Below are 13030 nucleotides of genomic sequence, written 5' to 3' on the forward strand. Positions count from 1 at the left end.
CCTAATGCCAGGAAGGGATTAAAAAAAAAATACACATGAAATTAATTTAATGTTATTGGCATTAATTGGGGAAGGAAGCCATGATAAAAATGAAAAAACACCTGAACAAGGTGACGATATGATGTGCAAAACAACCACTGAGACCAATAAATTAAAATAAGATGGTTTACTTGCCCAAAAGTGACAAAATTACATTGCCCAAAAGTGACAATCACATTGGCCCTCCAGGGAGTTTTTGTGTTTAAATTTTTTATATATATAATACAATTAACCTGCGTAATGTTCTTCTTATTCCACCATCCAAAAATCCAGACTGAAAAACAATCCCTATCATAAACAAACTTTTTCACAATACAAAAATGCGTGTAGTCTAACTCCAACTCAGACTTAGAAAACCCAGCATCAATTTTATTTTCATTCATTAAATATGATTATGGTAAGACAACAGATCTTAAAAGAAAGAAAGGAGAAAAAAAAGAAACCAGCCACAAACTGTCATGAATGCTACCCTTTTGAAAGTCTTGACTATGTACATTAGCTTCCTGCTGCTTACAAGACAAATTGTCTGTGCTTCAACCTGCATCTTCCATTCTAAATGTATGTAATAGCGATTTTAATGCCTGCAATTACAAGAACCTTTTGTTTTTCTTAATGACATGAGCCAAAGCAAATCTGTTCAATTCAACTTGCAGACTGTGCCCTTTTTAGGCTCGGGCCATTTTTCAGCTTTACAATCTGCTTTTTCAGCTTCTCTTCATAGGATCTTAAGAAGAAGAACTATGACCTTCACTGCCAGGCAGAGGTTCTGAAAAACACTGGTCTACCTATTGAAAAAGCTGACAATACCCTTTCTTTCTGAACTGGAAACTAGTTGTTCCAAAAAATTTTTTTACAAAAATATCACAATCAAAACAGGGGTTCTTACCAAATACAAATACCCCACTATTATTCATGTATGTTCCCAGAAGGGGCTCTGAGAGTATAAGATCAATAATCTAAACAGCAAAGTGCATTACAAGAGATAAGTATATCTACGCATACGATTGATACTGAATACACAATTAAATTCTAATTCAAACGGATCTTGACTAGAAGAGTGGCATCTGAAGTGCACTAAATACCCATTTTCAAGCAATGCCATGGTTGTCTAGTAACTAGATACCAAATTGCTGATCAGGGACACACAAGGATAGAGGAGAAAGGGTGACATAATGGATTTTTTTTGTTTTTCTTTTAAAAACAACTATACCCTAAATGTGTATGTTGGTCATCAGTTTGCCACAACTTACGGTTTAGAGAATAGATCCGTAGTTGTGCTCATTTCTAGAAACATACATGGTTATTCACTGACTTTTTGTTATCTTTGTTTCTATTAACACTTGTAAATACCTTGGTTCACACGTGTCCTATGTCTGATACTTTTTTAATGTGGTAGTATTCTACTATCCAATCGATTTATTTCACGTATTATTTACAATCATATTCTCCAATTTATAAATTATACCAAATAAAGGTTAAGTCTTAATTATTTTAGCGACTTTTGTGGTCAGGGTACCTGTTCAACTACTTCCAGTACTCCATGCACCACTTCAGTAAATCATATCTTGCATCACACCTGTAACTCGAGTCTGCAAAGCAGTAAAGACGATTTTTCCTATGTAAGAACCATGTTTATGCTTGAGAGGATGGTGCATATACTTGGCTGGCCCCAGGACATTAAAGAATATACATTACTGGCCAAAGTACATTATGCTTTTGACTTCCGATTGAAGAGCAGGAGGCTCAACTGCTAATCCAAAACAAAAAAGGACTGCTTTTTTTTTTAAATGTTTCAGCCTTTATGCCAAAGGTTTCATTTCCTGCTGTGTTAAATGCATTAAATTATATCACATATATAACCAATATAATTTGCAGAAATGTCACTCAAAAATAAAGGAAAGGGGAGAAAAAAAAAATCAACATCAGTCCCACAACTGGCTACTTGAATAAGTGAAATTACAATTCATGCTAGTTTGATCTAATAAACAATAAGTCCATTTAAATGTTAAAGGTGCACCATCTCTTGGAACTTACAGGTCAATCAACACTTTCTTTACAAAGGAATTTTCAAATACCTAACACTTGCAAGAATAATATTTTTCCTCTTCTAACTAATACACCTTATTATGATTTTTTCCAGGCTTGCACATACCTTATATTGTTCTTAAGGAGCTTCTGACAACTGAAACATCTGAAAGTTGTGTGAGTCTTCTGCTCTTGCTGTGCCAGCTGAACGTCTCCAGGATGTCGTCCATAGTAAAAATCACTCACTAACATTATTAGCTTTCCCTTCTCAGATTCCTCTGCCATCCCTTGTGAACTTGTAACTTCTGTGTCTGTTATGCCATGGAAAAAATTATGCATCTTGTCCGAACAACAATACTGAAGGAAGAAAAGAAATGTTAATTTATTCATATAAAGAAAATTGCTCATATCTGAAAACCTTTTTCCCCTTCAAATAAATATATAAAAATAACTTAAAATTAATTATGTCATGTCCCTCCCTCCCCCCCCCCCCCTTGTTACTTGACAACAGCATAGCTCACTTCAAAGACACTTAAAAAGAAATAAAAACACACACACAAGCAAACAAAGAATTAGTAGTCTATAAACACTGTAAACAAAAGTATGCAGGAGCAGTTATTTTACCGTCATATGCCTCTTCATAGGTTCCAAAAGGTTAAAATGTATGTTGCATTTTGGACATGCTCTTGGAAATGGTGCCCCATTTTTCTGCGGAGACGGTCCTGATGTAGTACCTACATTAACTACAAAACAAGTAACAAGTAACTATTAAAAACAGAATTATTTTAGTCCAGTGTCCATAGTAAAATAGAAGCAGGTCCCCTTTCAGGACAATTATCCTATTTAAACATTATTATAGGAAACACCAGCTTACCACAAAAGTTGTAGACAAAAAGCAACAAGCAACACTCAGCCAACGCATAATGTCCACACATGGCATGAGTGGGTATTATAAATAGGAAGTATGAACTTCTGCTTTTGGATATCAGCTCAGACCAAAAGTAGTGTGGGTGCCAGGCAAAGCCGGATAAGTGTTAATTCGTTCGGAAATGGTTTGTTAGTTTACTGTTGAACAGCCCCAGGAAAACAGTTTTCCTGGATAATAACCATATTTATCTTCAAGATTTCAAAACAAATTATTTAGGCAAGCATTAAAGGGACACCCCAGGCAGCCACACCACTTCTGCCCATTGGAGTGGTCTGGGTGCCAACTCCCACCACCCTTAACCCTGCAAGTGTAATTATTGCAGTTTTTATAAACTGCAATAATTACCTTACAGGGCTAAGTCCTCCTTTAGTGGCTGTCTATCAGCAACATGGGATGGGGGAGGGAGGGAGAGGGGCACTACAGGGTCTTGCAGTGCCAGGAAAATGTGTATGTTTTCCTGGTACTGGAGAGTCCCTTTAAGCAAATGCTCAGTTTACAAATCCAAAGAACTCTTCAGTTAAATTTACCGTTAACAGGTGAATTTTGTGCTTGAGCTGTTGGTTTATTGGACAATGTTGCTACTGGTCGAATGTTAGGACCATTTTCATTGGTTTTTGTTTTTTTGGGCGAAATGCTGGTAATCTCTATGGGAGCTGGACGTTTCTCCGTTGATGCATTTTCAATGCGTCCTGCACCTGTTTAAAGAATGTTAATTACATTTAAGATTTTTATTCAGATTATTTAGATTTATCGTCACAATATAATAATGTACAATTTCTTTTTATTTATTTGGCGTGGTAAGATATTCACCTGGTAAATTCTGTCCATGTATTCCTTGCTGATTTTTCTGTGAATTCCCTGCGAATAAGGGCTGTTGCTGTACTTGCACTAGGGAGTTTTGCGTCACCAATGGTAATTTGGGGGCAGGCCTCTGGACGAGAGTGGGAGCTGTTCTTGATGGAGTTGAAACTGGACGAATTTGGGTCATAGGCTGGAGTGGTTGAACCAACTGAGTAGCATTCCCTGCAAATATATATGTATTTAAAGCAACAAAATAAGAAACTACTACACTACAACATGTGGTTTTCGTGAACTCAAAAGAGAGATTTCAAATAAGCTTTCTTTTCTGCAGAATCATAGACAAATTAGAAAACAATTCAACACCACACTTGCAGTTCTATAGGCCCTGTAAATCTATATGCCACTATGCAAAAAAACTGAGGCAACATATCCTTTATATCTTCAACAAATCCCAACGAGGACCAAAACAATGTCACATTGTAAATTGTCAAGTCACTTTACACACTGTCATTTCATCCATTTTGTAAAATACTCGCTAATGCAAATTTAGATGCAACAGGACCAGTTGCCTGATTGGCAAAAATTTGTTAAAAAGTGACAATTTCAATTGAAATCTGCAAGTTAAAGTACTTTAGGGGCCAAGAGTGCCCTTTAAGTGTTTTTTGAATTCTATAAAGTAAAAACAGAAGGGGACTACTAAACAGGAAAATAGAAGTGAACATTATTTTATAAACATATACCTTTGCAGGTATTTAACAAAAATGACTGTAATTTTAAACTCAATACTATATATACACACAAATAATCTCAAATTACAAAAAGACTAAAAAAAGATAGATAGCTAAATATTCACAAACCTGTTGCTGTCACAGCTTGCATACCCTGGAATTGTGTTAACGTTGTGCCTGGCCGCAAAGCATACATTACATTTTGGGAATTTGAAGAACCTTGGGGGGAGTTCACAATATAACCCTGAAATAGTTAGATTAAAATAATTTATTACAATAAGCAGTCATGGTCATGGAAGAAAATAAAATTCTCTGCAACACAATTGTTGCAAAAAACATAATAAACGGTCTAGATAGCAAAAGTGACACTTTCAGACACATATTACCAAAGTTGGAAGATGTACAGAGAAAATGACATAGGTAAGCCACGTTTTGCGGCTTCAGTCTTTTCACAATCAAAACACTCATCTCTCCTCACACCTTTGTTCCACAGTAAAACTACCAACCCTTTATAAACGCTACCTTGGCATTGCTGACAAACTTAATTTCCCATGTCCAGTGAATCACTGAGTCCTAATGACTACATTATAAAAGTTCTATACAAACTAAACAATTGATTTTCTTATTAAGAACTACACCCTCTTGAGGGGCGGAGCCTGAACTCGGAGCTGAGCGGACATGTGCTGTATGAGCTCCCGACCGATGGACCGGCTTTTTGTGGAAAAACCCTGGATATTTCACAGCGACTGATGCCACACTAGGCTAAATCGACTGGGAATACAGCGACAAAACGGCAGATAAAAGGCCTATGGTACCATAAACCGCGGCTGCACGTTGAGGCCTGCAGACAGCTAGGAGGGGGAAGGGCGGCCGACCCACTCTGCTCCAACCCCTCCCTCCCCCCCCGGACCGGTGGGGGTCATCCCGGTCCCCGCTGGCCGGCAACCCGGAGTCTCTCTGGGAACAGAGTCGTCGCATGCGGAGGAGCCGTGCCCAAGATGGTGGCCGAGCGGCAAACCACAGCAATGGACACAAGCACCAAGCCAGGCATATGGCCCCTGGAGGCTTTTGATCAGCACTGTAAGAGCTTCTGGACGATACTCTGCAACCAGGGCCTGACCCGCAGACGAGCAGTGGCCCCCTGGATCCGCTCGGTAATCCGGCGCCGCTACTATGAGCCCCTACCTCGAATCCCCAAAACGGCCGCCCAGCAATGCAGACACCAGCGACCAACAAGACGGGCGGGAGAGCCGCATGGCACTGGTGCCGACACTCGCTCCCACAATCACAGGAGCTGGACCGTCAGGCTAGCCCAACAAACACGTACCTCACATGACGCCAGAACCTGGGACCGGCATGGCGTACCTCCACACTCTACAGCCCTAGCGACAAACAGTGGCATAACATGGAGGTCCACCCCACGGTCTAGCGGCGGAGCTAAATCCCGACCGCGGGACACCCTTGAAGAAGCGCAACTGGAAGCCCTGCAGGGGAGCTGGGAGAAACATAGGCTCAACGAACCAGAAACCGGAGAGCGGGAGAAAGTCCACACACGGGAATCGGCTGAGGGACCCACAAACTTCCAAAGTAACACTGCAGAACCAATATCGCACAAAAATCAATAAGACTTTCGTTCTGTCTCCATGGTTCCTATAATGTTATCATATAACTCTCCTACACAATATGTTGCTGTGACTATCCTGACAACCCACACTAACCTCTGCCAACACTCTTCCTACATACCCAGTGGTTATATGTCGCAGATGACCAGAAAAGTTTGCACCCTATATGTTTTGACAATACCTAGTACCGGATTAGCCTGACTCACATTCTTCATCTTGTTTAGCAAACTAGGGTTCACATATACATTTCTCACTATACTCGATGATACCAAATGTAATGTCTTAAAGGACCACTCTAGGCACCCAGACCACTTCAGCTTAATGAAGTGGTCTGGGTGCCAGGGCCAGCTAGGGTTAACCCATTTTTTTTATAAACATAGCAGTTTCAGAGAAACTTCTATGTTTATTAATGGGTTAAGCCTTCCCCCTAATCCTCTAGTGGCTGTCTCATTGACAGCCGCTAGAGGCGCTTGCGTGATTCTCACTGTGAAAATCACAGTGAGAGCACGCAAGCGTCCATAGGAAAGCATTGTAAATGCTTTCCTATGCGACCGGCTGAATGCGCGTGCAGCTCTTGCCGCGCGTGCGCATTCAGCCGACGGGGCGGAGAGGAGGCGGAGAGGAGTAGGAGAGCTCCCCGCCCAGTGATGGAAAAAGGTACGTTTTACCCCTTTTCCCCTTTCCGATGCGGGGCCGGAGGGGGACCCTGAGGGTGGGGGCACTCTCAGGGCACTGTAGTGCCAGGAAAACGAGTATGTTTTCCTGGCACTAGAGTGGTCCTTTAACTGTTAAAGCCCCAGCATGTTTTCATCACTAATGACCCGTAACTACATTATTTAGATTGTTCATAGCCTAGTTCTCATACCGACCTAAATGCATCATACTCTAAAACTGTGTTTAAATCCAAATGTATAAGCCTGATTAAAACAAAATTTGTGCATGTTATTCATATGCCCCGCATGTTACGCGAGGGAAAAGCCAGAGGATTGCCTTTGGGGCACCTCTCGCCAGCTTGTATTATATATCTGCACTACAAAAATAAAGAATTGAAAAAAAAAAGAAAAAAAAAAAGAACTACACCCTCTCTATTACTGTCCTACCCGAATGGGATGCTGGTCCGTTTATTTTAGAGAAAGACCATAACTTTTCCCCTCTCCTTTTCTGCTCCTCCTCCAGGTATCCCCAATTATATATCACAGAGATTAGGTAGTTTTTCGCGTATAGACCATGCTGTAACTGATGCAGACTGCATAAAAAAATTATTTCATTTTTGAACAGAAGTGAACTTGCTTTAATTTTTCTTTTTTATCTCCTGCTCTGTAAATTGAACTTTAATCACACAGGAGTTTCCTGGGGTTATTAACAGAGTAGGCGATAAGAAAGTCTACATTAAAACCAATCTATACTATACAGTAACCTAAAACATGTAGGCTTGTTTTCAGGAAGTGTTTAGGAAAGCCGTGCACATCACAGGCAGGGAGGTGTGACTAGCACTGTATTAACCTCATAAATGCCAGAGAATTGAGCAGTTACACTAATGGGGCATGATCTATATGCCAGAACTGCTTCATTAAGCGGAAGTTGATTGGTTGACTGTAATGTATCCAGACAACAAACCAGGAATACAAAACAGGGCAAATGGAGCACAGCTAAAGGAACCAGTGCTTAAACAATAAAAGACAGTGCAGCTTCAATTACACTTACGGGGAAAACTGAAGGAAATAAATGTGAAAATCTCAGATAAATGTGCTATAAATCTTCAAAATGTGTTCTTCGTACACGAGTAGAATATGAGATGAAGCCACAACCAATAGGCTTAGCGCATGTGGTTAGGCACAAACAATGGTCTGCCAAACATTCTTACAAAAGCTATAACAGATGATGTAATGGCATCACAGTGACAACTTAAAAAGTTTTGAACCCAAATATCAGGCCGGGCATCACAGCCTGGTCTGTAGGTGGAGACAGCCTGTGACTCGAGACACCGAACATCACAATTATAGTCCCCCAAGGACACACTTTGGGACATATTCTTAAAACTCCAAATAACACTATACTGAGAATCTGTCCTTAGCTAAGGAAGAAAGATGCTTCTTTAGGTGCTCCATGACAACATTCAAGACACTCATGGGATGGATGAGCTATATTGCTCAGGCTTGCAACCACAGATATACCAGAGGTGCATATTGTTGCAATAAGAATGCCTGGCATCTTTTTAAATGCCCATTGCCAGATCGAACAGCAAATGTCAAACAGGTAGTGATGGTCTAAGAAAATGCAATACATGAAGGCTTAGTTATCTGGGTGAAGTGAAGATCAAGGATATTTTAGCTAAACAGGGCAGTTTTATATAAATCTTTTAATGTTTTTATTTTTTTAAATCTTCATTATTTTGAAGTACATGCTCTGCCAGGTATAGGATGCAAGTTAGTCACCTCCTACAGCGCCATATGCAAGGTGTATGCATGTGTACTGCACTACTGAAGAAAATTCTGAGTGTGCATACACTTGTGCTATATAGAAACTGCTCTCACTGAACACGGCAAACTGGGCTATTTCATTTTTTCACTAATGGCAGCAAATTTTGCATTCTAAAGCTCTCTGCAAGCATGCCATCACCCGAACAGCTCCAGTGATTACATAAGGTATACAATTTAATCACGGGCAGCTATCACGAGGACGTCCAGATCTAATAAAACGTGTCATGATCAATGCGATAATATAAAAAATAATCCAGGGCGGAGTCTGACCGCCATGCCAAGCGGACGCACGGGGTCTGAGCTCCTGGCGGGTGAGAGAAACAGAGGGCACTAGTGGCGACTATACAGCCCAAATACACCCCAAAGTGTGATACCCACGTTGGGGGCGCACTGAGGTCTCAGGGGATACCCTTTGGGAGCCTGTCGGGGCATACTAAGCGACGGACAACCCGAGGCCTGCAGGAGCGGGAGCCGGAGAGAGGCGGCCGCTCCATCCGACACCGCATACACCAGCAACCACAGCTAACCTCCTACCCCCCCCCCTGGACCGGTGGGGGTCATCCCGGTCCTCGCACGACAAGCGGACGAACGCTGACAGCGAGCGAGCTGAACCACATAAATAAATGGAAGAAGCGAGGGGCAGTCGGAGCGCGTCCAAGATGGCCGCCCGACAACAGCCACTGAGAGAGACCAAGTGCAGCGGTCAGAAGCCTACCTCCCTAGAGGCCCTCGACCGACTCTGCTCGGCTTTCTATAAAATGATGAGCAGTCAAGGTATGCCCCACCGTCAAGCGGCCAAGACTGTAGCCTCGTGGATCCGCCCGACGACCCGCCGAAGCTACTATGATGTCCCACAGCAGATATTTCAGGCGGGCGTCAAACGGAGCAAACACGGACAAACACACAGGCGGGAAGCAGACCGCGCCAACCCGGGCAGAAGGGCACAAACTATAGGGAAGACCAACAAGCGACATCACTCACCTCCCGGTGGCCTGAAACGAGTAGCAGGTGGACCAACCCGACCAGCCCACAAAACACAGACAGCAGGGGAGAAAAAAGCCGTGCAGCTGCGACACCCTGCAGGCCTAAACGGTCAACTTACAGACCTCAACCGACCACCAACAGGCCGACTCTCAATCCGGCAGGAAGAACCTCCAGACCGACCAGAACGGGTCACGCAGAGACTAAACGCAGGAATCGGCTGAGTACAGATAAGGGGCCATCAAACTGCATCTACCTGAGCATGGGACACAGAGTTTAGCGGCTGCTAACTCTATCTTACGAGACTCTTGAAAGCCAGCTGGATGATGCACTTAAAATAGTTATTATACTTATATGTTTTATCCGTAGCCCATAGACTGCATGTTGAGTCTAATTATGCGTAGAAAAGTACAGCTTTCAGTGTGTGCTATACTCTCAGATGCCTTGTTAATTTTACTTGCATTTTTTTTTCTTCACTTTATTTACGTTAATGCACTCTTTACTGATATACCACCTAACAGTTAGGTTCCACAAGATATGTCTAATCCTTTAGGCAATCAGATCTGATAGATACACTTTTTTTCTTTTCAAAAAGAAAATGTGCGCTTATCCATAGAGCTTCAATTTACCTATCAGAGGTTTATATTGTACCAGCATAATTTAAACCACTTCAAGTTAAGTGACTGTTCCTACCTTATGTCCACTCTGACATAGCCAACCTGCCAAGCATCACTTACTCTATTTTATCTATTACCACTATGCTACGAGCGGCTCACAACTTGTACCCTGGTATTTGTCTCTGGTTAACAGTCAGACTAAATAAGCATAACCCAATCTAATACAAGATTGTTCTATAACATTGTCAGACTTACTTTTATGTACCTCTAGTTTACTGAATTGACAATTTGCATGTCCTAACGGTTTTCTTGTTTATATAATGCCTTAAAACGAATAAGCTTGTGTCTTTAAGGAAAAAAAAAAAAAATGTGCACTGTTTCAATGCCATAACTATACGATAACTGTGATATGTTTAGACTTACAAACGCTGTTGTGGCGTGGTAAGCTGTCTTGTACCTTTCATGCACGCAAAAATAAAGAATTTAAAAAAAAAATAAAAAATAATCCAGGCACGCCAGCATATTCCAAAATGTAGGCAATTTTTATTGGAACAAGAAACCAAAAGGCAAAGTTTCGACCCCTTAGGGCCTTTGTCAAGCTTGACAAAGGCCCTAAAGAGTCGAAACGTTGCCTTTTGGTTCCTTGTTCCAATAAAAATTGCCTACATTTTGGAATATGCTGGAGTGCCTGGATTATTTTTTATATTTAAATGCTTCAATTGGTCCTTTTTTGGTACCAATTAGAGCACCACTAGAGCACCCTGAATTCCAGACGAAGGATTGAGTGCACTTCCATCACCTACATATACTATATGATCAGTGTGATAGTGATGTGTACTGTGCTTTTACTGGATGTCTTAGCACTGAGGATTCCAGTAACATTGTCTGTGCCTGCATAACAGTGCAAGGATAATCCTGGCATCATAACCACTACAGTTGTAGAGTAGTCCTGTTATTTTTTTTATGCGTTATGACTTCACGCGTGAAAATACTCCCAAATAAAATTTTTCCTGAAACAGGTCCACTCATATTCAGAGCATTTTAAGCTTTTGTGAGATTTTTCATTCATTCAAATAATTATGCAATCCTCTTCATGCTGTAGATAGGACTTGCTCAAAAATGTTAACTGTACAGTGCTTTACATACCTGATTTAAGATTACTGGTTGTGCTGTTATGGTGGCAACTGGCCGTAGGGCTGGCTGGGTCATTGCTGGAAATGTAATATTTCTACATACTGGCTGAGAGTTTGACACAATAGTCACAGGTCTACAAACAGGTTGCAGTATAGCTGGATTAGCTCTAGGTTGAGCTGGTAAACATCCAGGGAGGGTTCGTTTTATTGGCTCTGGGGGGCATACAGGTCTTGGCAGTGCTTGTACAATGGCAGAACTGGACGCTGGTCTAGTTACAGACTGGTATACAGATGTAACTGGTTGAGTACCAGTATTTGATGGAGGGTTCTTATAGTGGTTCACAGGAGATGTAAATGAAGCAGCGACTCCTATATTTTCATAAAACAAAAAGAAACAAAATATTAACAAAGGAAAAAATAAATAAATAAATGAATGCATTAGTTAGACAAAGTATTATTACCTCTGTTTGGTGTCCCATTCTCTACACGTGGAAATGTGCTTTGTTGTGTTCCAGGCGTATTATCTGGAATAATAGTATACATAGTCATGTTCAACAATTTGTTTTTCTTTTTCTTTCTAATAGGTTATGAGTTATGCAACATGCCTTTTTATACTTTCCTTCTGATAGTAGCATGCCATACTAGAGAATGCAGGTAATAAGTGTTAAAGGCAATCACAAGATAAATTTACATGGCATTTTGCCATAACAGAATTAATATATGAAAAACAGATTTGCTAATTTAATAAAAGAAATACATATAAATAAGTGCTATCATTTGGCATTTCAGCGTAAATTACCCTTCCCCTCTATTAGGGCAGTCACTTTTTTAATATGTCTGGATGCTTTGTCATCCTCCACATTGGAAAAAAAGGGTAAAATAATAAATAAATGAACTTTGATCTAAAATCACCCTATTTCACTTAAATGATGCTTAACTACCAAAAATATGACTTAAAGGATCACTATAGGGTCAGGAAAACAAACTCGTTTTCCTGACCCTATAGTGCCCTGAGGGTGCCCCCACCCCAGGGTCCCCCTCCCATGGCGCTTAAGGCGTTAAAACCCCTTCAGTTCCTTACCTTTTCCAGCGCCGGGCTCCCTCGGCGCTGGTGACCTCTCCTCCCCCGTCTGACGTCAGCAGAGTCGAATACGCGGCAAGTCTAATGCGTGCGCGCATTCAAAGTGTCCATAGGAAAGCATTTCTCAATGCTTTCCTATGGACGCTCTGCATGATGGAGGCATAATATGGCTGGCTTAACCCCAAATGTAAACATAGCCGTTTCTCTGAAACTGCTATGTTCGCATCTGAAGGGTTAAAACCTGAGGGACCTGGCACTCAGAACACTTCATTGAGCTGAAGTGGTCTGGGTGACTATAGTGTCCTTTTAAGCCTAACTTAAAGGATCACTATAGGGTCAGGAACACAAACTTGTATTCCTGACGCTATAGTGTTAAAACCACCATCTATCCCTCCTGGGCCCCTCATGCCTCCATAGATATAGCAAAATCGTACTATATTCAAGCCTGAAGCTGTAACTCTGCATGCTGTTAGACTCAGAAAAACAAGCAGTCTGCTGACATCATTAGAATTGGTGGCCTGATCCAATCACAATGCTTCCCAATAGGATTGTCAGAGACTGACAAAGAGGCAGATCAGGGGCAGAGCTAGCATGA

General features: G+C 41.4%; 1 protein-coding gene across 2 annotated transcripts in view; it reads right to left on the reverse strand.

The window, feature by feature from the left end:
* ZNF280D (zinc finger protein 280D) overlaps positions 1 to 13030 on the reverse strand; it is a 59700-nt gene that overhangs the window by 26181 nt on the left and 20489 nt on the right. For both annotated transcript variants that reach the window (XM_063449088.1, XM_063449089.1), the window contains exons 3-9: positions 11816 to 11878; positions 11368 to 11723; positions 4651 to 4765; positions 3803 to 4015; positions 3520 to 3687; positions 2689 to 2807; positions 2192 to 2421 (exon numbers count right to left, since the gene is read on the reverse strand). In XM_063449088.1, coding sequence (XP_063305158.1) covers positions 2192 to 2421; positions 2689 to 2807; positions 3520 to 3687; positions 3803 to 4015; positions 4651 to 4765; positions 11368 to 11723; positions 11816 to 11878 — 1264 coding nt within the window. The remainder of the gene's footprint in view (positions 1 to 2191; positions 2422 to 2688; positions 2808 to 3519; positions 3688 to 3802; positions 4016 to 4650; positions 4766 to 11367; positions 11724 to 11815; positions 11879 to 13030) is intronic.

The sequence above is a fragment of the Pelobates fuscus genome, chromosome 3 (assembly GCF_036172605.1).
Source record: "Pelobates fuscus isolate aPelFus1 chromosome 3, aPelFus1.pri, whole genome shotgun sequence".
Lineage (NCBI taxonomy): Eukaryota > Metazoa > Chordata > Amphibia > Anura > Pelobatidae > Pelobates > Pelobates fuscus.